The following is a 26,260-nucleotide window of genomic DNA, read 5'->3' on the forward strand; positions in this document are numbered from 1 at the left end:
CTAAACGATCGTTCAGCAAATCCTACACGATCGTGTAGCTTCTCTATGCGATAAGCACTTCTGCTATACGTTAGCGTTGTTTTCTCTCCCACTTGTTTATCACCTACACGACTCGTTTTTCTTCCGCCCTTTACCAAATTCACCAAAGCCCACCCTTGGGTTTTCACTACGAGAATACTCGAGGCTCATTAGTGGTGGTGTCGTCCCCATTGCGGCGTTCGTGTTTGCATTGATCGTGCTGTTGCAGTCGACGTTCTCGTCGGGCGTTGGTAGATCTCTTAGAGGGTTTCTGTTGCGTTGGAGTTCCGGAGTGTGAGAATAGTCTTCAACTGGTATGAAACTCTTTCCCTGTTATATATCTTGTTCTGAGCATGCCGTTAATTAAGTTTTGATTGCATAACTGTATGTGTTGAATGTATAATGTTATATTTTGGTCACGGTGAGATCGGATCGATCAGAACACGATCATGGAACTCTCGGTATGAGATCCTTCAATTGGTATCAGAGCCAAGTTTTGATAGTTTGATTTCATCTGTTGCAACGAAATGAAATATACATTCATGGTAGGTGCATTTCTACACTGTTTTAATTGTTAAATCTGTTGTGGATGTACCGAATTAATTGATGTTTTCGGGATGAATAGCCTCGGTTTGTTTAAGATCCTTTTACATTTGCGGTTATTTGTAAAGGCCCCTACGTTTTTGGGCATTAATAATCATTATCGAGTCTGTATTCAAAGTTTGTTTGAAGTTTTGAGTCGTTTGTCGAAGTTCTGGGCAAGCGTTGCGGCTCTTCGAGGAAGAAGGCGATCTAAGGTTGATCGCATCATGTCGAAGAAGTTCTACGCGATCGTTGTCCATCGCATCGTAAAGATGAAGGAGCACGCAATCATGGTTGAACACATCGGTTAAACGACGAGGAATGCGATCAAGAGTTGGTCGCATCGGGTTGACAATCGGGTACGTGATCGCTGAGTATCGTTTAATGCGCGCGTGCTAGACGATCGTTTAGGTCAGCAAGCTTCATCGCTTAGTAACTGACTAAACAATCGCTTAACATCGTAAGGTAAATCGTTTACCAAGTTGCACGCATCAGTTAGACGATGAGATGCTCGCGTATCATTTAAAGCACGCGCGCTAGACGATTGTTTAGGTCAACAAGCTTCATTGCTTAGTAACTAACTAAACGATCGCTTAGTAACTCAAGGTAAATCGTTTACCTGTCGTCGTGTTACACGATCGCATGGATGGTCAGCCTTCACAGCCTCGTCGTCGTCTACACGATCGTTTTCTTATGCTTCTATCGTCTAGTGTCACTAAACGATCGTCTACCTGCTGAAGTTTGCTACACGATGAAGACCTTCCGGCGGTTCAAGCCCGGTTCGCTTGTGAACTGGTTTGCTCGATGAAAAATGTAATAGATAGGGTTTTTCATTCCAAATTTTGTAAAGGCTCATCCCGGTCCATTACTCTTTTGTTTATTACATGCGATGTATGTTTTTTATATGTCATATGGTATGCACATATAATAAATCCCACCATAGGTTATGCAATGGTCATGCATCATCTATTTATTGTAATTGTTATAATTTAGAGAAGTATGATTTAACTATGTAAGAGCATGCTCATGCATCATATAATATAAGAGTTATATTTATGCATGCATAAAAAGCATTGACATGCATCATCTTTATATTATAAATTTTATAGTATGAAGGTGAATGATAGCATGTTTGCTAGGTTGTTACGCGTTATATATATATATATATAAGTTATATATAGTAATGACCGGACATTGCATGAAGTATGACACATAGGTTAATTTATAAATGTTATAAATGCCTCGTTGTGCACAATGGTTTTAGTTGTTTATGAGCAGCGTTTAACAAGACACATAGGTTAAATGTGACTACTTGCACTTATTCATATTTCATAGGCAAACATTGTTTATGAGCAGAGTTTAAAAAGATGACTTAGACTAAAATCAGTAGCCGGATTTATCTGGGTTAATGAATCCCTAGGTAGAACATTCAGTGAGAGGTACTTAGGGGATGAGATGCTTCACTTAAACCTTTCACTTTTCTCTTAAATAGTCCACACTGTGAGATCTATCATCGGCCTCGTGGCACCTTTGGCGTGTCCCCCTAACGGATGGTGTTTGGATAGGTCAATATCAAGGTGGATGGAGAAAATGTTCATAGTAAGTGGTAGTGGGAAATTTGACAGTATATCCCTCGGTCTCCCTTATTAGGTTGAATAAAGTTACTCCGCATCCCCTTGAAGCACCCTGGAAGTGTCCCCCTAAAGGATGGTAGTTTTGTGCGTTTCTTTATTTGATCTTCTGTAAGAGGATAAGGTAACTTAGTCTCTTGTCCTAATCTATTTATTTCCTACGGTAAGCGCATTAGGGCGGGACTCTGGCACCGAAAGCGAGGGGTTACACTTACGCGAAATAGTTAAAGGTTAACGATTCTGGACTGAAAAATGGTGGTTGTTATGTTCAGTTCCAAGAGTTGGTTCTGCCTAATGGTTGAGAATATCTCATCCCAGCAAAGGGGCAACTGATCACCCAACGGTGGCGTTTTTTCCTGCCTCACTGGGGCATCATTGCAAAATAGAAGCCTATAACTTAGGGTACTTGAAACTGTTTTGCAAACTGATTGGTTTAAAAAGTGGTTTAGCAAAATCTGATAAAGTTTTGTTTGTATTTTCAACAACTTTTTCAAAAATTGGCAACAGCCACGTTAACATTGCTAAGCACCGAAAAACTTACTGGCGATAATTTCTGTCACACCCTGTCCCAGACTACTCTCTGAGCCTAGGAAAGGACATGACTGTAGCAGTTATCAACCCTTTTGTTGACACTTACTGCCTAATAACTCTTGCGGAAATAACTTTGATACCAATGAACAAATTCAACACCAACTGATTAAATAGGCCCATTTTATGACCACAATGTAATGTTTATACAACTCCAAGACTTAATACAAAGTTTACAACAACAACTCTGATAAAAACCATCTAGAAGTATAATTGTGATTTGTGCAGACCTTGAACCTTCGCAGCACCCTGGAACTCTCACCTTCCGCTACCTAGGAAGAAAACATTTAAAAACGGGATGAGTTTGCTACCCAGTGAGTGACAAGAAAATTGATTCTTAATGAAAAAGAAGTATCCCATGCCTTGGATACTTTTTCTCAGATACCTTCTCAAAACTACGTCCTTCAGTATCGAGCTGCTCGGATACCTTTTCAACTGTCCTTCGGTATCGAGTTTCAAGCATAACTAGTCATACAATGACTTCCTTTAATAAAACATAGAAAACATATCTGAAAGATCTTTCTTTAGAACATGATTTCTTAAAACATTGTAAATATTTTAGTCAAATATTTTAGTCACTCACCTTGATCGTTTAGAAACCTTTCTTTCTAGAAGTTCCTTGGTCACCTCAGGCTCCCTTTTGAACCCTACGATCCAGATTCAACTTAAAGCTCATATAGTTCTAGCATTTATCTCGAGTTCCTTCCTTCTACAAACATGCTCTAAAATATCTCAGGAAGCTTACCTCAAAATCTTAGATCAGTACTCCTCGTGGTTTGGCTGAATGGCTCAAGCTTACCCGACAGCTCGACCCTTCTGTCTTGTCCTCGTTCTTCAACCCGAATCCTTGGAGCTTCTTCTCCAACAACACTACCCTAAAAACTAGATCTTTTAGCATTCAGATGGCTTTAGAATCACATCAAACGCACGAGTATTTTGGGAGAACTCCTCTTCCCAAGTTGATGCTACTTCCAGACCTTTCTGTCCGACAGCATCTCTTTCTCTTGGAACTTCATGACCAACGCATGGTCTTGCTACCAACGCATGCGTTCCTCCATCAACGCATAGTCTCCTCCCAGTCAGCCTTCATACACTCTTCTGAATGTCCTTTAAGGAGAATTTGAGTTATGGTCTAAAGTCCTTGGCCCTATTTATAGGCGTCCAAGATTGCTCCAAGGCCGACACCTCTTACATGGCCGCATGTCTAAGTGTCTTTTCCTTACACTATTACCACAATCTTGCATCAGCGCAAGCCAAGGTGTCTTACTCCCCTTTTACCAACACATAGCCCTCAATTTTGCATGTCTTCTTGTGCATCTATCTCATTTGCTTAAGGTTTAAGATTTCCTCCTAACAAGCCACATGTCCGGATGACGACCTTGAATGCGTCCATCCTCCCTCATATGCGTTCATCCAACTTCATATGCAGTCATCAAGCCACACATGCGCCCATCCAATTGCCGCAACCTTCCTATGTCTGAACACCATCAATCGATGCATGCGTCTATTCAATCTTTCCTTGTGCATCTAGTTGACGCAACTTGTTCACATATGCTAAATGCTCGCAAGGCTCATCTTTAGCCGCATATCCTTCTCTTTCGCATGGCTTACCTTTGCTCTATGTGTTCAACTAAGATAATGACCAACACTCTTTCAACGTATACTACTAGCTTGTCCTATGCGCCCACATGCCCTCGGTGTCCAACACATAGTATATGTCCAATGCATAGCACATCACCAACGCATAGTGTTTTCGTATACCATCGCGTACACTGCCGCATCCATAGCATCTATCGCTGCATACCATCGTATAGCACTGTCGCATCCATCGCATAGCACTGCCGCGTCCATCGCCGCATGCCATTCATCGTTGTATGCCTCGCACCGCATCACCACATCACTGCATACTACCAACACATTTCCTTCGGCCACATGCCTTCGGTTGCATACATGCATACCATCGTGTCCAATGTCCAGCGCCCTTGGATGCATAACTTGAGGCTACTGCATGCGTTGTTCTAACCTCTCAATACATTTGGCTGCCGCATGCATTGTTCTAACCTCTCAAAACATTGGTTGCCGCATGCATTTCACTTGGCCACACTTTGGCTTCCTTCAACGCCCCAAATAACCTCTAAAAGCTTCATGGCTAATGCATGGCACCATACCAACGCATTGTCAAATACTTAGTCATTTTTGCCTTGGCTTCCAATGCATAGTTCCTTTTTGGCATTATACTTAACCCAATTTTTACTAGTTAAGGCTTATCCCAAACTACTCAAGAAAAATCTATTCAACACTTAGAAATTTCCTTCACTTCAACATAGAATTTAATTTTCACCTACTTAAGTAGGAAAAATGAAAATCCGGGTTTCACAATTTCGCAACATGGAAACACATGATCACGACGATCCTAATCATCGAGGATCTCATGTTCGCTCTCACGGAGGCTTGTCTTCCTATTCTAGTTCCAAATGCCACTCGGAATGTTCGGGAGGCATACGAGCGATGGACAAGGGTGAATGAGAAGGCCCGAGCCTACATCTTGGCAAGCCTTTCTGAAGTCTTGGCCAAGAAACATGAGCCTATGGTCTCAGCGCGTGAGATCATGGAGTCCCTGCGGGGATATTTTTACAACCGTCTGAATAGCTTATTCATAAGGCTCTTAAATATAAATTCAACTCCAAAATGCAAGAAGACGCCTCTGTTCGTGAACATGTGCTAAACATGATGGTCCACTTTAATGTGGCGGAGTTGAATGGGTCTACCATCGATGAGGGCAGCCAGGTTAGCATGATCCTGCATTCTTTGCCGGAGAGCTTCTTGCACTTTGTTACTAATGTGATTCTTAACAAAGTGAAGTATAACCTTACAACTCTCCTCGACAAGTTGCAGACGTGCCAATCTTTACTAAAAAGTAAGGAAAAGCAAAAGGGTGAGGCAAATGCTACTTTATCCTCCAGGACGTTCCATAGAGGTTCGACCTCAGGAACGAAGTCTGTACCTTCTGCTTCTAACTCTGCAAAGGGAAGAAAAAGAAGAGTGCTAAGGGAAAAGGGAAGGTACCTACTAACCCACCGCCTATCGCCCCAAGGAGGTGTCCACGAGTTGCTAAGGGAAAGTGTTTCCATTGTAACCAAGATGGATATTGGAAGAGGAACTGTCCTCGATATCTGAAAGAGAAGAAAGTAGCTAAGGCTAAGGCCAAGGCCGTTAAAGGTAAATGTGATTTAATTATGCTTGAAACTTGTTTAGTGGAGAATGATGATTCTGTCTGGATAGTTGATTCAGGCATCACTAATCATGTTTATTTTTTTTTCAGGAGATTAGATCTTGACGATAGTTAGAGGCTGGTGAGATGACGATGCGAGTAGGCACTGGGCACATCGTCTCAGCTGTGGCAGTGGGAGGACTCCAGTTAGCTTTACATAATAGGTTTCTTATTTTAAATGATGTATATATTGTTCCTGAATTAAAAAAGAACCTTATTTCTATAAAGTGTTTATTCCAATTTCTATAAAGTGTTTCCAGTTAGCTTTACATGTCTCGTTATATAACACCATTCATGACAAAGACTTCACTTCACTAGGATGACCATAGGTAACATGACCTCAATCCTGAATGAGTTGGGAACTCCTGCATTGAGGGCGGTTATTTGATTTGTATAGGTGCGAGTGGCCAGGTCACCGATTCAAACCTACCATTTTGGGGATTCGTCTTATTTGGGAATTGGGAACTCAGCTACACAAGATGGAATTCACTCATTCCTTGAAGTAGAGGTAAGTAAATAGATAGCTCCCTTAAGGGCTGATTCCGGAGCTTGAACGATGTGGCGCCACACACCTTCTTTTGGTCCGAGAGGTGTTCATATATAGTTGGACTATGTTGTATTGTTCATTAGAGGAATCAGTGGTACATAAGGAGTGAGATGTAACTACAAGGGCAAAACGGTAAATTGGCCCAGTTGTACTTACGAACATCTGTGAAGGGTCAATGTATTCATGATTGGTTATATCCGATGGACACAGAAATATATATGTGGTAAGAAGAGTTCAACTATTGGTCTTTAGTGGAATGCCTGACAGTTAATGGATGGTGGATCTCGTGGCTAAAGACTTTAGTCGGCTATTCACGTACCATTGGAGCTTCAAGCCACAAGTCCATTAGGTCCCCTGGGTAGCTTGGATAAAGTCGAGAACCAGTATTTGGGTTAATTTGAAATGTTCAAATTAACAAGAGGAAATTCTATTATATATGATATAATTGGACTGGTTAATTATATATGATATAATTGGCAAATGTATGAGATCCAATTATATCATATATAATCGAATTTCCTCTTGTCAATTTGAACATTTCAAATTAACCCAAATACTGGTTAATTATATATGATATAATTGGCAAATGTATGAGATACATTATTATGGAGGAAATTAGATATAAATATGATTTATATCAAGGAGAGGAGAAAATACTATAGTAGATATGTGATATCAAACTATAGGATATAAATATAATATGATTATATTTATTAATTAATTAATTGATTAATTATATGATAATTAATCCTTTTTTCCACGTTCGAACATGGGTTAGTGGGCAGCGTTGGTTATGGTAACCGATGAGTTAAAATGAAAAAGGTTTTCATTTTAATCGCCCATCGTTCAAAAGCCTGAAGAGAAAAAGTGAGAGCACGTTGATGATTCAAAATGATCGCTTGATAGCCTATACAATAGCATTCTTCGCCTAAACAATCATATACCTCGCACCTAAACGATCACACACTTCCGCTTACACGATCGGATAGCTTCTCTAAACCATCGTATGGTGTGCTAATTTAGCTAAACGATCGTATACCTTTTCCTAAACGATTGTTCAGCAAATCCTACACGATCGTATAGCTCTTCTATGCGATAAGCACTTCTACTATACGATAGCGTTGTTTTCTCTCCCACTTGCTTATCGCCTACATGACTCGTTTTTCCTCTATCCTCTACCAAATTCACCAAAGCCCACCCTTTGGGTTTTCACTCCGAGAATACCTGGGGCTCATTAGTGGTTGTGTCGTCCCCGTTGCAGCATTCGTGTTTGCTTTGATCGGGCCGTTGCAGTCGACGTTCCCGCCAGGCGTTGGTAGATCTCTTGGAGGGTTTCCGCTACGTTGGAGTTCCAGAATGTGAAGATAGTCTTCAACTGGTATGGAACTATTTCCCTGTTATTTATCTTGTTCTGAGCATGTCGTTAATTAAGTTTTGATTGCATAATTGTATGTGTTGAATGTATAATGTTATATTTCAGTCCCGATGAGATCGAAGCGATCCGAACACACTCATGGAACTCTCGGTATGAGATCCTCCAGTTATAACAAAAAATTTAAAATTCAACGTTCGGACCAATCAAACAAACTAAAATCAATAAAAGCATCGGTAGCTTTAGTGCTATTAACTTCACCATAATAATCGATAGATCGTTAACACGAAGAAAGGAGGTTATAAAATTGTTAAAGCGACCAAAATTGCTATCGATACTTCCATCTGTAAAGCGGTATCTCCCCATTTCAAAGGGTAAATGACGGAAACTGAGACAAAAATATTCTTACGAAATATGTGGGTCCCACTGCATATTCAAATGCAATTGGATTGAGGACCTTCCCAAGCTCAATCAGATTTCATTACGGATGGTACGGTGGACCCCACTTTTAATTACGATTATGGATGGACGTGAAAATAAAAGATAAAGTAACCCGATGGGGCTCACAAATTGAATTGAGAATGATTTATACCCATTTCTCCGATGTAAATGTGGCCTTAATGTACAAGGTTAATTTATACATTTTCCAATCTTCTAAGGATTTAATTCCAAAGATTTTGTAACTTTAGAGGACTAATTGATCAAATTTAAAAAAAAAAAAAAAAATGAGAGTGTTGTTGTAACAACTCCTATAATTCTTGGGTAATCCTTGCAATTTTTTCAAAAATCAATTGAATTATCATGACCTCCTTACCTTTAGTTCTATCTAATTTGTCGTGCAATATATCTTTAAAGTATGCTTGTTCAGGTTTCAATTTTACCAAAAAAAAAAAATGAAAATATCACTAACATATTGATGTTGATAGATAATTCTAGAAAACTTATACGATTAAAAAAAATTAAATTAGTAAATAACTATTCTACATTTTATTAAAAAAATAAAAAGTTTATTAATTATATTATCTTTATATTTGTGACATATTTCATTGATTTGCTTAACGAAATAATTAAAATGTTAATTCACTCCTCATGCCAATATCGAATTAATTTAAAAAATTCGATGAAAATATTTGACATGTCAATAAAAATTTAATCCCTATTTGTTCTATATGATTTTATTCCTTGATCATGATGAGTCATGAGAGAGAGATTTGTTGCAAAGCTGAATTTATAATGTGAGAAATAAAATTATGCTGCAAAGATTACAACATGAAAATACAAAAAGAGGGGGAAAGAACTTTGAAATTTGTCTATCCAATTACAATGAAAGTAAAATATACTTTTTTTTTTCTTTTGAGTTACACAAAACAAAATAACAATAAGTAAGCTTCTTCCTTTCCCTTTCTTCCTTTCTGAACCATTACCCTTCGAAAACAAAACCCTCTCTGTCTCTGTTTCAACAATTCCCTAACCCAAAAACCATCCACTAAATCAAGCAGAGGAGAGAAAGAGGATGAGCAAACAAGAGAAAAAAACTTCTTCGTCTCTTCACTCCTTTCTTCCTCCAATTCCTTATTCAAAACCAATCCCCGTTTTTCAATTCTGCACAGTTATCATCAAATCACACAACAAAAATGAAAAACCCTTCTTCAAGTACCCAAGTTGTACCCTAAAACAGAGACATTTGCTTGTGAAGCAGAGTGAATATACACAAACTCCATACTTTTCAGTGGCGCCAATGAACCCACCCATTTAGGAAAAGTGTAGATATTCCCAGATTTTGTTAGCCCCCATAAAGGTCCATAAAGCTTAGAAATCGAAATCCGGAGATTCCTCACTGTTTTTGATGATTTATTTGTAATAACAGAGGAATATCTGTAATAAACTCTGCCTTTGGCCTTCCATGAACTCGTTACTCTCTGCACAATCACAACAGGGGAGGAGGAGGAGGGAGAAGAAGGAGAGGGTTTTTGGGTAATTGGGTTTGTTTTGGGAGGTGGCGGAAGGGCTACCGGAAGAAGCTGGTCGTAACCGGAGTGGCCGCCGTGGAATCTAGCTAAGATGCCTAAAAGAGGGGCGTTGTTGTAAGTGGCGGGCTCTGTTTGCTCGTAGTTGTCTCTTTGATCGGCGAAGTTGTCATAGGCGTCGGGGCCGCCGACGAGAGCTCCGACGAGGGTGTTGGGGTCGCTGGTTTTCTTGCTGAACCAAGTGGCGTAGCCTTCACGGCAGCCTATGAATTTGGAGTTGAGTTTGTAGGAAACGATGGAGGATCCACGGTGGTGGACACGGCGGGGGAAGTTGTTGCCGTATCCTACCATGTAGCTTGTGGCTCTTGGATTGTCGCCAAGAATGTAGTCCACCTGCTCAATTCAAACATTTTTTAAATCCTCAAATACCTAATCAAATTCTGAAATCCCCTGTTTCTGTAAACTTGCTTCAGGATTAAAATATGATGGATATGTATGGAAATAAATAATAATTTGTTAATTTGTTATCGTCAATGTGTATTTATAAAAGATATCATTGATATCAATTAAATTTTAAATTTTGGTACATCAACTTTCAAAAGGGATTCCAAATTTTAAATTTTATATCCAATGAGTCTTTAAATTTTAAAAAGTATTTACCAATATATATTTTTAAGCTTTCAACTTTTTATAAATAAATTGTTTAATTTTAAATTTGTTTATTAAAAGATCTTATGTTTCATTAGACATTGAATTCAACTTTATGGCCATATATCTCATAGCTATAGATTAGTTAATTTTCAAAGATTTTTAGTATGTCATAAAATCTATAAGACACAAAACTATCATTAAAGACTTATTAGATAACTTTTAAAAGAATCTGTGGACCAAACAGATACAAATATAAAATTTTGGAGACTCAACTGCAATTTTACCAAAGTTAGGGAAAAACGAAAAAACGTACCTGAGATTTAGCGAAAGTGAGTAACTCAGAGGGTTGAACATAGCCGACGGGGCACTTCATGGAGCTGTGAAAGGAGGTCAAGTAATCGGCGTAGACGGTGGCGACGAAGGAGGCGGTGGTAACAAATTGCATATTGTTCCATCTCTGTCGGAAAATGAGGCCGCCGGGGGTAACCTGAACATTTCGACTCCCTTTTCTCAAGCAAGAACAAAGGAAGGATTTGGCGACTAGGGTTTGGACACCAACGTATTTGACGTCCCAACTAAATTCCGTCATGCTCCAGCTGGTGCCGCCCATGGAATCGCCGTTGTCAGCAAGGTATTTGAGGTAGTACTGGTTGTTGCTTGCTTGGTATAACCATGCCGCTGCCCATAGCAATTCATCCTTTGAAATTTTGAAAAACCAATATCATTAATTAATTAATTAATAATATTTTTTTAGTTCAACCACAACAATTAATAAAATAATGACTAATTACTAAATGCTAATTCAAATAATAAAAGATTTTTAAAAGTCTATTTGGATTGATTCGAAAAAATATATATAATTTATTTTTATTTTTAAAAATCCTATGCGTATGTGTTTTCAAAATTTAGAAAACGTTAAATATAAAGACTATTTTAATTATTGATAGTAAATATAATGAACTGAATTCCCTTTGAAAAGAAAAAAATGGTAAGAGGATTAAAAGTTACGCACTTAAAAGTATATAAACAAAATAGAACCGTTCATAAGCACATAACCGAATAATGTTTTAATATGCAATATAATATAGAATATAGAAACAATATTGTATTTGAAAAATAATGATATATTCTACTACAAAATAATTACGTATATGACAAAAAGAAAAGAGCAATTATTAATATAAATATCTTATTTAACATAATTAATAATTATTCTAAGCAAAAGTCAAAGAAAAATGAAATAATTACTATAACAAGCAAGTCAGTAATTAGTGTCTATTTTTTCCAAAAACAAATGTTACTTTAATCATCAATTCTTAGTAAAGTATATGTTTCCAATTTTTTAATAATTAAAAGAAAAAAATAATTATAAGCGAATAAATTTTCATTTGCTTATTCAAATCATGTAATGGGCTTCAGCCTTTGGGCCAAAATCCAATAAAAGGAAAAAGGAATAATCACGTACATTGTATCCACTGACAGATCGGTAGTACTTCTGAGCTACTGTAATACTACTGTCGTATTTGCCCCTGTATTTATCCGCAAAATTGAACAGCTGAAAATGCCGGTGAACCAGATCATTGTTAGCTAACCGTTAGATTTTATTTTAATACAAGGGTATAATTGTAAAAATAATTAAATACGAGGGTGAAAAGGTAAATGTACAGTGCCACCAACACCGTACTCCCATGACTACGTGAACTTTGAGCATATTTATTGGATCATGTAAAATGGAGGATTGTGATCAAGGAACCACGAACTTTAAAATACGTGTACGGCTTAAAACCTCGATCCTAAATATGCGCCGAACATTTCCAACTACTTGATTATCTAATCTCCATTTCTATGGGTAAATGGTTTAGTTTATTTTGCACTTCTATTATTATTATTATTATTAAAAATAAATCTTTTAATTTAGATTATTTTCAAATATAAAAAAAGAAACAAAATATAGTAAAATTTTACTATTTATTTGTGATAGATCATAGTCTATCACATATAAACGGTGATATTTTACTATTATTTATAAACATTTTAAGTAATTTTATCATTTAAAATATTTTTTTTAATTCTTAATTTACAAATTATAAATATTTTAATACATAGTTGTTACTATATTTTTAAAATAATAGTGAATTAAGCATCTTGCTAAAATTTTGATGGGAGTATGAAAACAATAAAACATTTCAAAAATATATAGATTAAAATAACCAAAAGTTGAGTGTAGAAATAGATATTTTAAAAGTATAATGACCATAACCATACATTATTTTTATCATTGCCAATATTATGCATAAGTATAATGTATGTGTGTATATATATTTTTTAAATGTATATACATATATTTGAAAGAAAAAAAAAGTAAAAAGTTTGAATATCACTCCAAATTGGTATAAAAAAAAGTTTTTTTAAGAGCAATACTTAAATGCAACTAATTCTATATTTTTTTCACAAAAAAATTAATAATTTTTTTTTAAAAAAATCAAATTGTCACGTCACAACTTTCAACTGAGTAAAGTAAAAAGCAGCATAATAGATGGTGCGGCCTAAATGCATAAAAAAAGATTTCCTTTTTAAAACACCACCCTTTGACATGTATAACATATTCTTACAAAATTGGCAAATAATAAATGTCTTAACTATGTAATATAACAATATAATATTAATAAAGTCTATGAAAGTATGTTTGAAGATAATCAAAGTAAACATAACTATACTAAGCTCTGAGAATATGTGCCATGGCATAATCGAACCATTTTTACAAGAAAGTATTAAACTTGAAGTCGTTGGTTAGATCTCCAACCCACGTTGTCAAAAAAAAATTAATAAATAAATAAATAACAAAAAAAATTACTAAACCTGATAGGCGTGGTTGAGGAGGGTGTTAGCATAAGCAGGATTAGAGTGGCGGAAGACGAGAGAAGCAGCAGCCATGGCGGCGGCAGTTTCTCCGGCGAGATCCGAACCGGGATTACTCGGATCAATCCGGTAAGCCCGGCGGTCGGTAGTCATATCCTCCGGCCGCTGCCAGCAGTAATGATCAGTGTTCCCATCTCCCACCTTCAAATAAAAAACCCACAAACATCAAAATCCCATTTCACAATTTCAAAATCAAACCAAAAGAGACCAAAAATAAAAAGAAATCAAACCTCGCCGTACAGAACATTGGGTTCCGTATGAGCTTTAATGAAGTAATCAGTCCCCCATTTAACAGCATCCATGGCATGGCCAAGCTCCCCACTGGCCGCCAATTGAGCTCTGTATTCCAAAATACTCCAACTCATCATCGTCACAGTGAAAGCCATTGGCAATCCAAATTTCACATTGTCGCCGGCGTCGTAATATCCTCCCACCAAATCCACCTGCAAAAGTTCAAGAACGTCACTCTCTGTTTTTACGCGGAAATCAAGAAACACACACAAAACAGCGTTCGAATTGTGAAATACTGACTCCACTGGCTTTTCCATCTTGAAGACCAGAATGAGAACGCCAATTAACTCGTTGGTTACGTGGCAAGAAGCCGGATCTCTGAGCTTCAAAGAAGAGAAGGCTTTTGGTGAGGGCGGAGCCGTAGTCGTAGGCGGCGGAGGAGAAACAGGGGAGGAGGAAACAGAGAAGAAACAAAGGAGCCATGGCAATGAGATTAGCCATTTTGGAGAAAGAGAAACGTAATGTGGGGAAATGAGGTTTGGGATTTTTGTTAGAGAATCAGAGAAATAAGGAATCCATGGATGAATGGATTGGAATTAGGAGGATTTGTGAAGTTTGTGGTAATGGAACTGAGAGGAGGAAGAAGGAAGTTGAGGGAGTATATAATGGAGTGGAAAGTGAAGAAGAGTCATAAATGCGATTGAATTATAATAATATTTGAAAAATCATAACTTTTAATTAATTAATAAATTAATGTTTTGGTTACTTTTTTATGTTCATATGAAAAACGTAAGCCGTTGTGAAAGGAACAACCTCATGTGGGTGTCTCTTGCCAGGAAGGTCGGTGTAGCTGTGAAAATATTTAAGGGGGGAAACTAAGGTTATTTTGGTCCAGTACATCTTTAAATTAGTTATAACTTTTTTCTACCATGAAAATTAATAATATAATTTAATCTATTTCAATCTTAAAAAATTGATCAAAATTAGTTTCGATGGAGTAAATTAAAATATTTAATAAAAAGTACAAATACTAAATTTAAGATTTATTAAAATTTGAATGGAAAGTTTTTTTAAAAAAAAACTAAAATTGGACAAAAACTCAATGTATAAAGACTAAAATGATATTCTAAATAAAAATAAAATATTTAATTTAGCAATTTAAATTTAGTTAAAATGTTCAATGTACGTTTATATAATTCAATTTTAATTCATGTACTTCAATAACGGAAAATTTTTAAATGTCAAACCATTTATAGAAATAGTAAAAAATATTGATAGACTCGTCTATTAGTGATAGAAAGACACTTCCTCTATCAAAGATATTCAAATTTTTCTATTTTGTAGTTTTGAAAATTTCTTTTAATAAATGTTAAGTGTAGTTTCTACTTCTAATTGATTGTTGATTTTTTTAAATGATTTTTGCTATTAATTATTAAATTTTTCATAATAATTTTGGAAACTTATACATACATTTTTTTCATGAAAATTATTATTATTATTTAATCAATTTCGATAATATTAAATTTAATATTTTAAAAAATAAATAGAATAAAATTGAACAAATCAAAAAGTCCATATATCAAAATAATATTTTAATGTATAAATTTTTTAAAATAGGATTTTGTTATATGTATTTTAAAAAGTATTTTTAAATTTTCTCTTTTTGATTGGAAAGATGGGTCATGGGTGTTTCTTTTAAAGACTATTGAGAATAGACCGAGTGAAATGCTTTAGGTGTCCAGAGTAAAAAAGTCGCACAAAATTTGGCCAATGGGGCTCTCAAATTAATGTCCCATTTTGCCCCTCGTACATCTATTTATTAATTTTACCTTGTCTCTATTGGTAAGAACTCAAGTAATTAGAATAAAGATAGCATAGCTGACATAAAAATGTGAATTTTTACCATCTATAGTAATTTTAAAAAAATTGTTAGGATTTTTTAATATAATAATGTAGAAGCTTGACTTAAAACATATCATCTTTAGAATAGATGAAAATTTTCCTGCAAATAGTGCAACGATATTGTGATTTATTCAAACGATCTTACATCTATATCATTTCACATGCTACATAAGTGTTAGAGGACCCCAAAATCGCAATGGAGAGGAGAAAATCCTTCGCCTCAAGTCACTTGTAATCATAGATTGCTCTTCCCTCATCTAGTAATTGATAGAGCTGACCAAATAAATTGAAATTTTAAATTTTCATTTAGATAAATAGCAAAAACTTTTTTAAATTGTAAAAATAGCAAACAAAATATAAAATTAAAAAAATAGTGAACTGTTGTCAAAACTACTCGAATGGAATTCTAAAGGTCCGAGGTTTTTAAAATCGTTTGAAAACAACAAATACACTCTACCTACAACTATCACACACTACACAATGTATTCTGACAAAGTTTCTAATCCAACCTCACACCTCATACGGTAAACAATGAATTAAACCAAAACCCCAACCGAACATTTGTTCCCTAAAAATTGTTCAATGCAAGAAGTAGGTGTGAGGGTTCTCGACAACTTCAAAAATTGTTCAAAAAATCGAAGATCTTCACTTTAAAAATCGTTTGACGGAAGAAAGATCTTCACTTTAAAAATCGTTCAAGAGAAGAAATACTTTCTCGATAGCTTTAAGCGCTTGACCTTCGACATTGAAGCTCCTTCTCGGCAGCTTCAAGGGACTTTTGCACGACATTGAATATTTCTCCACAGGTATTGAATCTTAACACTTGCTTCTAGTCCTTTTAAGACCCTCCTTTACTGATTCCCATACTTTTGATATTGAAGCCCCTTCTTTACCGATTCTATTGAGGGAGGAGGTCAAGTCTAGAATCTGCTTAAATTTTCTAATTTCGTACAACATTACGATTCCCAAACTTTCTTCTAATCTATGCATTGCAATCTGGTTTAACTCTTGTTTGCACGTTGAAGAGATGAAAAAAATGCCGAACAAAATTATGTAGATATAATATATAAATATTCCATTATTTTTTCAAAAATAAACAAAGATTTAATATTGGTTTTTTAGAACGTGATTTTCTTGTTAAATATTTAGAATCAAATCTTTTGGAATATAAAATAACACCGCCTTTTTAGGATTTATAAACAAAAACGATTAATGAAAATGATATAAAATATCGCCCTTTGGTTGATAAAATTGATAAATTTATGATTAATCAAATATTTATGTTATGAAAAATGAGAAAATCGAAGGAAGAAGCGCAAAAGATTAAGAGTAACTGGAATAGCTAGTGGAAAAAAACAAACAACCAAAGGCCAATAATTCTCAACAGTGACGAGGAGGTATGTTTTTATTTTTATTTTCAAATAGTTGTGAATATCAAATTTTGATCATGTATGTAAAAAAGGGGAAAAGAAGATAATGGCAGGGGTATCAGACATAAAACGTGCAACTCCAATAACTAACAACAAACGAAAGTGTGATGCTTCTACACTAAAGGTCAAATTTCAAGCAAACAAACTAAGGATAAAGAGCAAGGCCAGGATTATTTGATTGAACAAGAAATGTTAAGGATTGAAAATCTTATAGATCTAAATTGCAATGCAGACTGTGAAAAAAATAACAAAACCAAACAAGAAAGAGAGAAAGGACGTAGTAGAAGAAGAAGAGCAGCAAGAACTGCATGAGAGAAAGGTATGATAATGTAGATTTTATGGAATCATCTATTAAATATAGTGTTTTTGTTAAAGTATTTACATAATATAATTAATAAATAATGAAACGTGATGAACAAGATGGTAATGAGTATGAAGAGAAGAAAAGAACCTTGAAGAGACATGTGAAAACAATAGTAATGAGTATAAAATACAGTGTTTGAAGAGGGAAACAAACTACAAAGTAAAGAAAAACAATACTAAAAAATATAACACTATAAGTGCACTCAATGACATACGAGATCCTTGCAAGACCTACAATTATGACCCTTCTTACTACATCAACTATAATGGACTATAGCTTTGTTTTCTAAACAAAACGTGATTCTTTTTTTTCTTAAGCCTCCCAGCTAGACGTTTGACATTAGGAGGAAGAACTGGATCATTGCCAACGACATAAATTGCAGTGAATTGTTGAACATTGCCAATAGGCTGCGTTTTCTTTCTGTATAACAAACATAGATTGGAAACACGATAGAAATCATGTGCGTATGATTGCAGTTAAAGGTTCCTACGAGACAATGCAATGCATGCATGAGAGCACGGGATCATGTCTAGTTCCCAACGTCGACATGAGCAAGTATGATTCAGAATGTTAATAACAAATTGGTTGGAGCGATCATGTACTTCAAATTCATACTGGTTAATGGGGTATAACTGCAAAAAAAAAAAAAAAGGATAAACTTACAATGTTTACTATTAATAATAGGCTCAATCGAATACAAATACCGTGTAAATAAAAGAACACTTACATCCATTGACGTACTGTCACTTAAGGCTGATTGAATAATATTCTCAGCATACGATAACAATTCAGAATGCTAGAAACTCCAATGACTATGACGTTTGTAAAACCATTTTGAACCAAACTATTGATAGATTCAAGGAAACCAATAACAGGTAATTCGCGTGCTTCCTTTAAAGCTAAATTCATGCATTCAGATATATTGGTTGTCATCAAGGAATATCTTTTCCTCTGGAAAAATGCCCTAGCCCATTTGGATTTATGAACATCCTCTAATTCAAGCCTAATGGACAGAGCAACCGCATCCAATTGCCTCATGTAATACTCAAATTCAACAATTATATATGCTCTTGCACACATATGGAAAGTGTCTTCAATTGGACGTGACTTATGGTTCTTAACAAGGTTCTTATACAAATGGAATGCACACAACCCCTGTTCAGCAAAATCATAGACATAATTAACATTCTTGGCTATACTTTTATGATCATATGACATAATAACATAGTCGTTAGAATCTCCAAAAAAAAGACTTTAATATTACGAAAAAAAACGAAGATCATGATACATCATTCTCAAAATTGACAGTGGCAAATGCAAGAAGTACAATCTGCGAATTGCCATCAAGTATGCAAGCAGACAATAATGTCCCAAAAAATTTGTTCTTTAGATTAGCACCATCATCTGACATAATAGGAAAACAAAATTTTCATGCATCTATGGAAGCAGCAAGGGCCATAAAGTAATACTTAAACCTTAAACCTACCTTTATCATCAGATTCTTGTGTTGTATATGTTGCTATAAGGAATAAACATTTAGATTGATTATACAAGATAAAATAGACTATATATAATTGCTTAAACTAAATATAGACAAGAAAAATGCCATGATTGTTTTCAATCAACGCAGTTGAAAATGGTGACAAAACGATATATGAGGACTCAGGAATCCCCCTGAGGGAATTGAGGGCAATCTCACGATCTCTCCAAGCATTATCATAACTTATTACACCATGTTGTCTTCTTATATAGCTTACAACATGATATGGTCGGCATGAGTCTCTGTCATTCATTTTAAAAATGACTTTGTACACTCAATAACAATCCAAGATGTTGTTTTCTAATGACCATCTTTAACAATGTCAATAGAACGTCGATGTATTTCTGAACCATCCACACACCACCCCTGTATATACAGATGCATGTAGATACCACCCACAAGACATATCCTTGTAACAAATTTTAAATGAAGTTTTGTTTGACCTAGTAGTAGTAAGTTCAAAACTGTTTCTAAGAGCAAGCAAATAAACCGCTTTTTTCAATACAGACTTGCTACTAAAAAGTAAACCTACTCTAATAGGCCATAGTGAAAGGAATCAAAATCTTGAAAATCAATGATTTTAGTGTTACCCTCTAGAGATTGGGAAGAATGAATGTCTGCTAATTCATTATGCAATATAGTGTATTTCGAGTGTTCGAGGCAACATATGAGACATGGTCCACCACTACACATAAATCAAACTTGGGAGAATCTGATAATACTGACATCAATCATAAAATATCTTTATATTCGACAATGCTAACAAGATTTGAATTGGCAAAATCAATCCGGTACATTGTCAAACGAGATATAGTTAACTCACCGGAGGAAAAAAGTTTACCATGAATATATTCTACAAAATGTTGGAACAATGAATTTGATGGAATATGCCTCAAAATTTTGAAAATCATGGTAGTGAGAATTCTCATCCCATCGACCATCAAAGAAGAGTCTAATCCGTTGTAAAGTCATAGCAAAAACAGTATACTGTTAAAGAAACCACAAGAAAACCTAAATTGATGATCACTCTGTGTGAGTAACAAAAGTTATACAACTAATTTGTTAAGAATATGAGAAATATACCACTAATTTATTAAGAATGTATGTATAAATTTATGAAAAATAATATAAAGATCTGAATAAAATTTAATATGTATAAATCATTCAAAGATATGAATAAAATATATGGATAAAATAAAATTTAATAATATATGGATATTTCGAATATAAATTTAGTAGAAAAATCTAAATATTTAATTAAAGTGAGATAAATTCGAAAAGTGGTTAAACATAATCTAAAATAATAATAAAATATAGAGATTATGTTTACCAATGAACAAGGCAAGGGCAAATCAGGAATTTAGAAATTTTTGACCATATATATGTCATGTGAGTTGCTATAAATCTTGTTTCTAGGCGGTTTTGCTATTTTTCAGAATGAAACTTTAAATTCTACCATATACCTAATTCCTTAGTTGAAAGCGTTCCTTGGGTCAACTTCAAGAGTGCATTTTCTCTTTTGGTTGGATAGGACCGTGAGCTTTTTATGTTGGACTATCCACATCCATATTGTGTGTATTCACGAGAAATTTCTAATAATATGGTTGGGAAATACTCATTCTATAAGAATATGACACATTATTCGATGTTATTTTATTTTATGAGCTCTTGGATAATCAATAAATAATTTTTCTATGACATCCAATAAATAACATCCTGAAAAATATTTTCCTTATATTCACTCATAATAATTGATAATATAATTTGAGCACGATTTTAATGTATATACACATACCTCAATTATGAATATAGAATAAAATCAACTAATGCAATAAAATCAAATTTAATAATAATAATAATAAAGGACTGTTTTGTGGTTTGAAATAACTCGGAAATGGCCATTGGGCAGGGGGATTTCCACGTTTTCAATTATTACTATTAATATTTGAAAATAAATAAAATAGATTTTAATAAACAAAAATACAGGGCAAAAATAATATTTTAATATATATATAAAAATCATATTATTGGAAAAGAGGAAAGGGAAAGGAAATGTGAGTGGTAGATTGAAGGGGAGGTAAAGTTAGAATGACAGTGGGGTGACCTAATAGTCTGACACGTACCAATGAAACAGTCAGTTACAATATGGAGATTTGTACGAACAGTAAGATTGATAGACGAAGATTCTGTAACATATCATGTGATTTTGACATGGATGCATCAACAAACAAGGATTTCAAATTTCTTTCTTTTTTTTTTTGAAAAATCAATTAAAAAAACATGGATTATTTATTTAATTTATTATTTTTTAATATTGCAAAATCATCAAATCAAATTAGAGGGATTTGGTTTTGTCTTCTTTCTCATAGGGTGTTCAAACATTTCTGACCACTCCAAAAATTGATTAACTCAATCCAACTCGTATGTTTTGGATTGAATTCTCAACTATCTGAATTTAATTGGTTTGTAGATTTACTTAAAAAAATCTAAACAAACACGAACCAACCAAAACTTATTATTAATTTTAAGATGTGTTTTTCTTTCTACTTACGATAGAATTATATATACATGTATTTATTTTTAGTTTTATATAATTTTATTTTTTAGATTATTTATTTTTCACCAATTTCTAAAAATAATTCTTTAGTATTTTGGATAGAAAATTGCCATAATATAAATTGAAATTGAGTGGTTAATTTTAATTTAATATGTGAAAATAATTAAATAAAATTTTTATATATTAACATTTTACTTTTTAAGAACAAAAATTAAATAAATAACTTGGGTAACTCGAATCAATCCAACTTAAATATGTCATGGTGGTTTCACTTTTTAATAAGGTTTTTTTTTATTCAAGAAATCTATAATATCAACCATTGAAGTTGGGTATAAAAAGTTCTTCAACCTAATCCACATCTCTATTTTCTCTCTTGGTTGCTTTGTTAAAATTTTCATCAACATGACGATGTTTTCATTATATCATAACAAAATTTTTTTAATTGTTATTTTATTTTCTTTTCTTAAGTTTTGAGTTTAATCTTCATTCCATATATAGATTTTAATATTTACATATCTATTCTCGAATTTTCACTTAGGCTCGATTTTGATTTTACGTTGTTTCTCAGTTAATTAATTAAAAAAAGTTATGCAATACCAAAAAGTGAGTTTTTTTTTTTTTTTTTTTTTTAATGAAAATCAATGAATTTGAAAAGTTATGACTAAAATAAATTTAACATTCAACGATAAATATATAATATTTTGAAATAGGAACTGGATCGGAAAAAATAGGGATCTGGCCCATTCCTCGAAAGATATGAAAAAAATGAAAATGAAACTTAAAATTTAAGAGAAAAAGTGCCACCCTTTCAAAATTCTGAAACAAAATAGAAATTAGACTAAAACCTAAAAACAAAAACCTACAATGTCAGAGAATATTATCTAACTTAAATGACAAATAGTATTTAGTAGATAAGATATAAATAAGACATAAAATTGAAAAAAAGTTTTCTTTTCTTATTTTTTTATTTTTTTTAGAAATTGAGAAAAAAAAGGCCCCAAAAATTAGGCCATGAAATGTGGAGTGGAGTGTAATTGGCGGGTTTCGTGGAAAATGGAAGCTCACATTTGTTAGGAGATCGACCCGCTACCCATCTTCTTTTTAAAATACCCGACAACCCGAAAACCCGCTTAACTATATTATATTAATAAATACTATGTGTATATAATATATATATATATATACATATATTTTTTTTCTTTTCACCTGCCGCACGAGTCTTCACTTCAAATCGCCCCACCGACAAATAATATTAATAATTAAATAAATAAATTTATCCGAGTGAAATACAAATTAATTTTAATGACTGACCATGGAACAAATCTTGTCAAATATACAAAATTTTAAAAATATTTAACCGTAGTCTCTTTATTCTGGCATCTGTATATCTCTTTTCATTTTCATTTTATTTAATTAAGCATAAATGTAAATAATCGAAGGCAAAAATGTATTAAATGGAAGTAATTTGATGAAATCAAAAATTTATTATTTAATACAATATATGGTAAAGAAAATATATAGTCCTAGATGTAAACACTTCTCTCAAAGAAAAAAAAAAGGGGTTAAAACTGATATTTTCTCAAATTTTTTTAAAAAGTAATTGAATTTGTACTGAATGGTATTCATGTAATTGTGTAGCAAAAGGGTGTCCACTTTCGTCGAATATTTAAGTTGTTTTAATTTAATTGTAATTAGAAATTGGTATCATAATTCAAATTACTTTTGCACCGCAATTAACGGTCGAAGTGCTAAATTCTCTACCTTTATTTTATTTTGTTTTTTAAAACAGAGAAAAAAAAGGGAAAAAATACCCTTTTTTTTTTTTTTTCTTTTTTTCTTTTTAAAAAATAAAAAATAAAAATAAAAAGAGTGGAAAAGAAGGGGGAGGGTCTCGTCAACGAGGCAGGTCTGCGAGATTACCGGATATTTTGGGGAAGATAGTCCACTTTTATTTATTTTTATGTAAAACCAATTTTAAAATTTTAAAATGTTGTCGTTAATCAAAATTTTGAAGAAATGTCCATAAATTATCGACGTTGATTGATATTTATTAAAAAAATAAATTAATAACAAAAAAGTTAAAATATATATTTAAATGATCAAATAAATAAGTTACATTTTCTAAATGAGTTAATATCAATGTTGATTGCTATGTTGTTTAATAATAAAGATTAAAATAGACAAAAATAAAAATAGACTTAAAGAAACTTTTTAAAAGCATAAGAACTACATTAAATAAAATAGTTTTTTTTTTTCAAATAATCAAATTATATATATATAAAAATTTGAGATATAACTAGTCTCTTTTAAGTAAAATCTTTGAATGCAAGGATATTTGTTTGTTTCTAACAATACCATGAGCTAATTATTTGAAACAAATAGATAAAATAGGCAGTAAATATTAGTTTTTTTGGGGGGGAATTGGAGAGGTCAACAAAAGGGGGGAAATGGGAAGAATTTTTAATGCATTCACATATGTAAGAATGCTTTTGAATTGAAGAAGGTTATCCCTCAAAGTATGAATGTAGTTAAGGCCACTCTCTCTCACTTTAAAGCTTTACAAAACTTGGTTGGGGGTAAAGGAGGTCTTTTTTTTTAGAGTCTTGCACACTAAGCCAATGCATTCACATGAAGTATTAATCACAAAATAATAGAACTTTCTTCTTTCTTTTTTCTTCTTTTTCCTTTTTCTAATGGAAAATCTTTCTTTAACTTTTTAGGCAGCTAGCTATGTACATATACACATTACTTTTTGGTTTATACAAAAGTTAGGTATATATTTAATTTTGAATTCTACCTATATAATAGAAATTTATAAAATGTAGCTCAACTACTTCCAAAAACCCATTTGTTTTAATTGAATCATGGTTTTAAGTGAGATTTTTTTTTTGTCAAAATTAAAACATTAACTTTTTTAAATACACATTTGACAAATAGTTCTAATAAATTTTCTTGATGAACTATTAAGAAACACTAGAAATCATGCGTCCATACTATAAATAGGATATAGAGCACGTCCATATATAATTAAAATATCAATCTATATATTTTTTTTAAAGCAAATATCAATCTATCTTAAATAGTAGGTGTACAATGCTAGGATACTTCTTATTGCACACAACTTAGCTAAGATTACTAGCTGGCAAAGTTATAGTATTAAGTTGCACAATTGATTATTTGCTCAACTGTTGAAAATGAAGATTGGCTAGAATGACATTGAAAATCTTATTGGTAACGTCTTTTAATTTTTCTATTCTCCTTATCCTAAAACTCTTTTATATCGGAAAATTTGAAATATGCTATCCAATATATAATGGAGTTTTATTATCTAAAGATTATGGGTAAAAGTTACATTGCATCCAATAATTTGTTTTGCCAATTCATCTTATATATTGTGCTTTTGTCATCCTCTTCAACATTGTTACTCTGCTTCCAATCATAAAATGTACACGCAATTCTTTTGATTACTTGTAGAGTCGAAATCATAAAACGATAAGTTCAATTGATTTATATCAAGTTGATTAAAGTTTATTACGATTCTTATTTTTCTTGTTTAAGTTGTCTTTCCTTGCTTTGTATTTTTCTCAAAAAATATAATTAAAAAAATTGGATTAATAATGTTAGCTTTTACCTCCAAAGGCAATGATTGAGATGTGAGTTTGATAGGAAGGGTTGGAGTAAATAAAACTTGTTCAAATTTTATTGATGAGAAATGGGAAATATAAATATCCAAAAGATTGTACATGTGGATAACCACTTAGTAACAAAAATATAATCAAGATACATCTTAATACACCCCTTCAAGATGACTTCACTACATCAAAAACATCCATCTTGGACAACAAAAGTTGAAGCGATGTATGAGGAAGTGCCTTGGTAAAGATACCAACCAACTGATGATTTGAGCGAATAGGCATTAGCTTGACTATTCCCTTAACAACATGATCTCTAATAAAATGAAAATCGAGTTCAATGTACTTCGTGCGTTCATGGAACGTAGGATTTGAAACAATATGAATGGTAATAATACTGTCACCTAAAATCAACAAAGAAGAAACAATAGATATATGCAAATTCTTCAAGAATTAACAAGCCATGTAACCTCACTAGTAGTGGTCGTCGACGCTCTATATTCAGCTTTGACTGAGGATTGAGATACCGTGATTTGCTTCTTCGATTTCCAAGATACTAAAGAATCAACAAGGAATATGCAAAAGCCCATGGTAGATTTCCGAGTATCCATACACGATGCCTAATTGGCATCAGTAATGGCTTGAATCTAAAAAGAAGCATATGACTTTATAAAAAGATCCTAGCCTGGATAACCTTTTAGACATCGTAATAATGTGTGAGCAACAAAAAAATGTGAGCTACGAAGATGGGCAACATATTGATTGAGTTTGGGGACAATGAACATAATATCTGGATGACTAACAGTGAGGTATAAGAATATGCCAATCAAATGCCTATAAGAAGAAGGATCAGTCAACAATACACCAGCAGAAGCTTGCAACTTAACACGGGGATCCATAGACAAAGAGGGTAAGTTTAGAGGCTAAAGAGCCAGTTTCTTCCAGCAATTGAAGAATATAATTCCTTTGAGAAATAAGAATTCATTTGGAAGAATGTGCTAACTCTAAACTAAGAAAATACCTCAACGAATCAAGATCTTAAGTTTGAAACTAAATTC

At 33.4% G+C, this 26,260-nt stretch overlaps 1 protein-coding gene across 1 annotated transcript; it reads right to left on the reverse strand.

The window, feature by feature from the left end:
* Positions 1-9,219: 9,219 nt before the first annotated feature.
* On the reverse strand, positions 9,220-14,432 carry LOC120068494 (endoglucanase 6-like). The gene is made up of 6 exons (XM_039020280.1): positions 14,078-14,432; positions 13,777-13,989; positions 13,487-13,687; positions 12,093-12,182; positions 10,941-11,324; positions 9,220-10,369 (listed from the first exon to the last, which is right to left on the reverse strand). The coding sequence occupies exons 1-6, from the start codon at positions 14,276-14,278 to the stop codon at positions 9,659-9,661; spliced, it is 1,800 nt and encodes a 599-aa protein (XP_038876208.1). The 5' UTR covers positions 14,279-14,432; the 3' UTR covers positions 9,220-9,658.
* Between the last annotated feature and the right edge of the window lie 11,828 nt (positions 14,433-26,260).

The sequence above is a fragment of the Benincasa hispida genome, chromosome 12 (genome assembly GCF_009727055.1).
Source record: "Benincasa hispida cultivar B227 chromosome 12, ASM972705v1, whole genome shotgun sequence".
Classification (NCBI taxonomy): Eukaryota; Viridiplantae; Streptophyta; class Magnoliopsida; order Cucurbitales; family Cucurbitaceae; genus Benincasa; species Benincasa hispida.

Excerpts from the sequence above, each read along its gene's own strand:
- LOC120068494 (XM_039020280.1), bottom strand. The coding sequence starts at position 14,278 with ATGGCTAATCTCATTGCCATGGCTCCTTTGTTTCTTCTCTGTTTCCTC. Across the intron at positions 13,990-14,077 it reads AAGATGGAAAAGCCAGTGGA|GTGGATTTGGTGGGAGGATA; the intron begins GTCAGTATTTCA and ends GAACTTTTGCAG. Across the intron at positions 11,325-12,092 it reads GATCTGTCAGTGGATACAAT|GATGAATTGCTATGGGCAGC; the intron begins GTACGTGATTAT and ends AAAATTTCAAAG.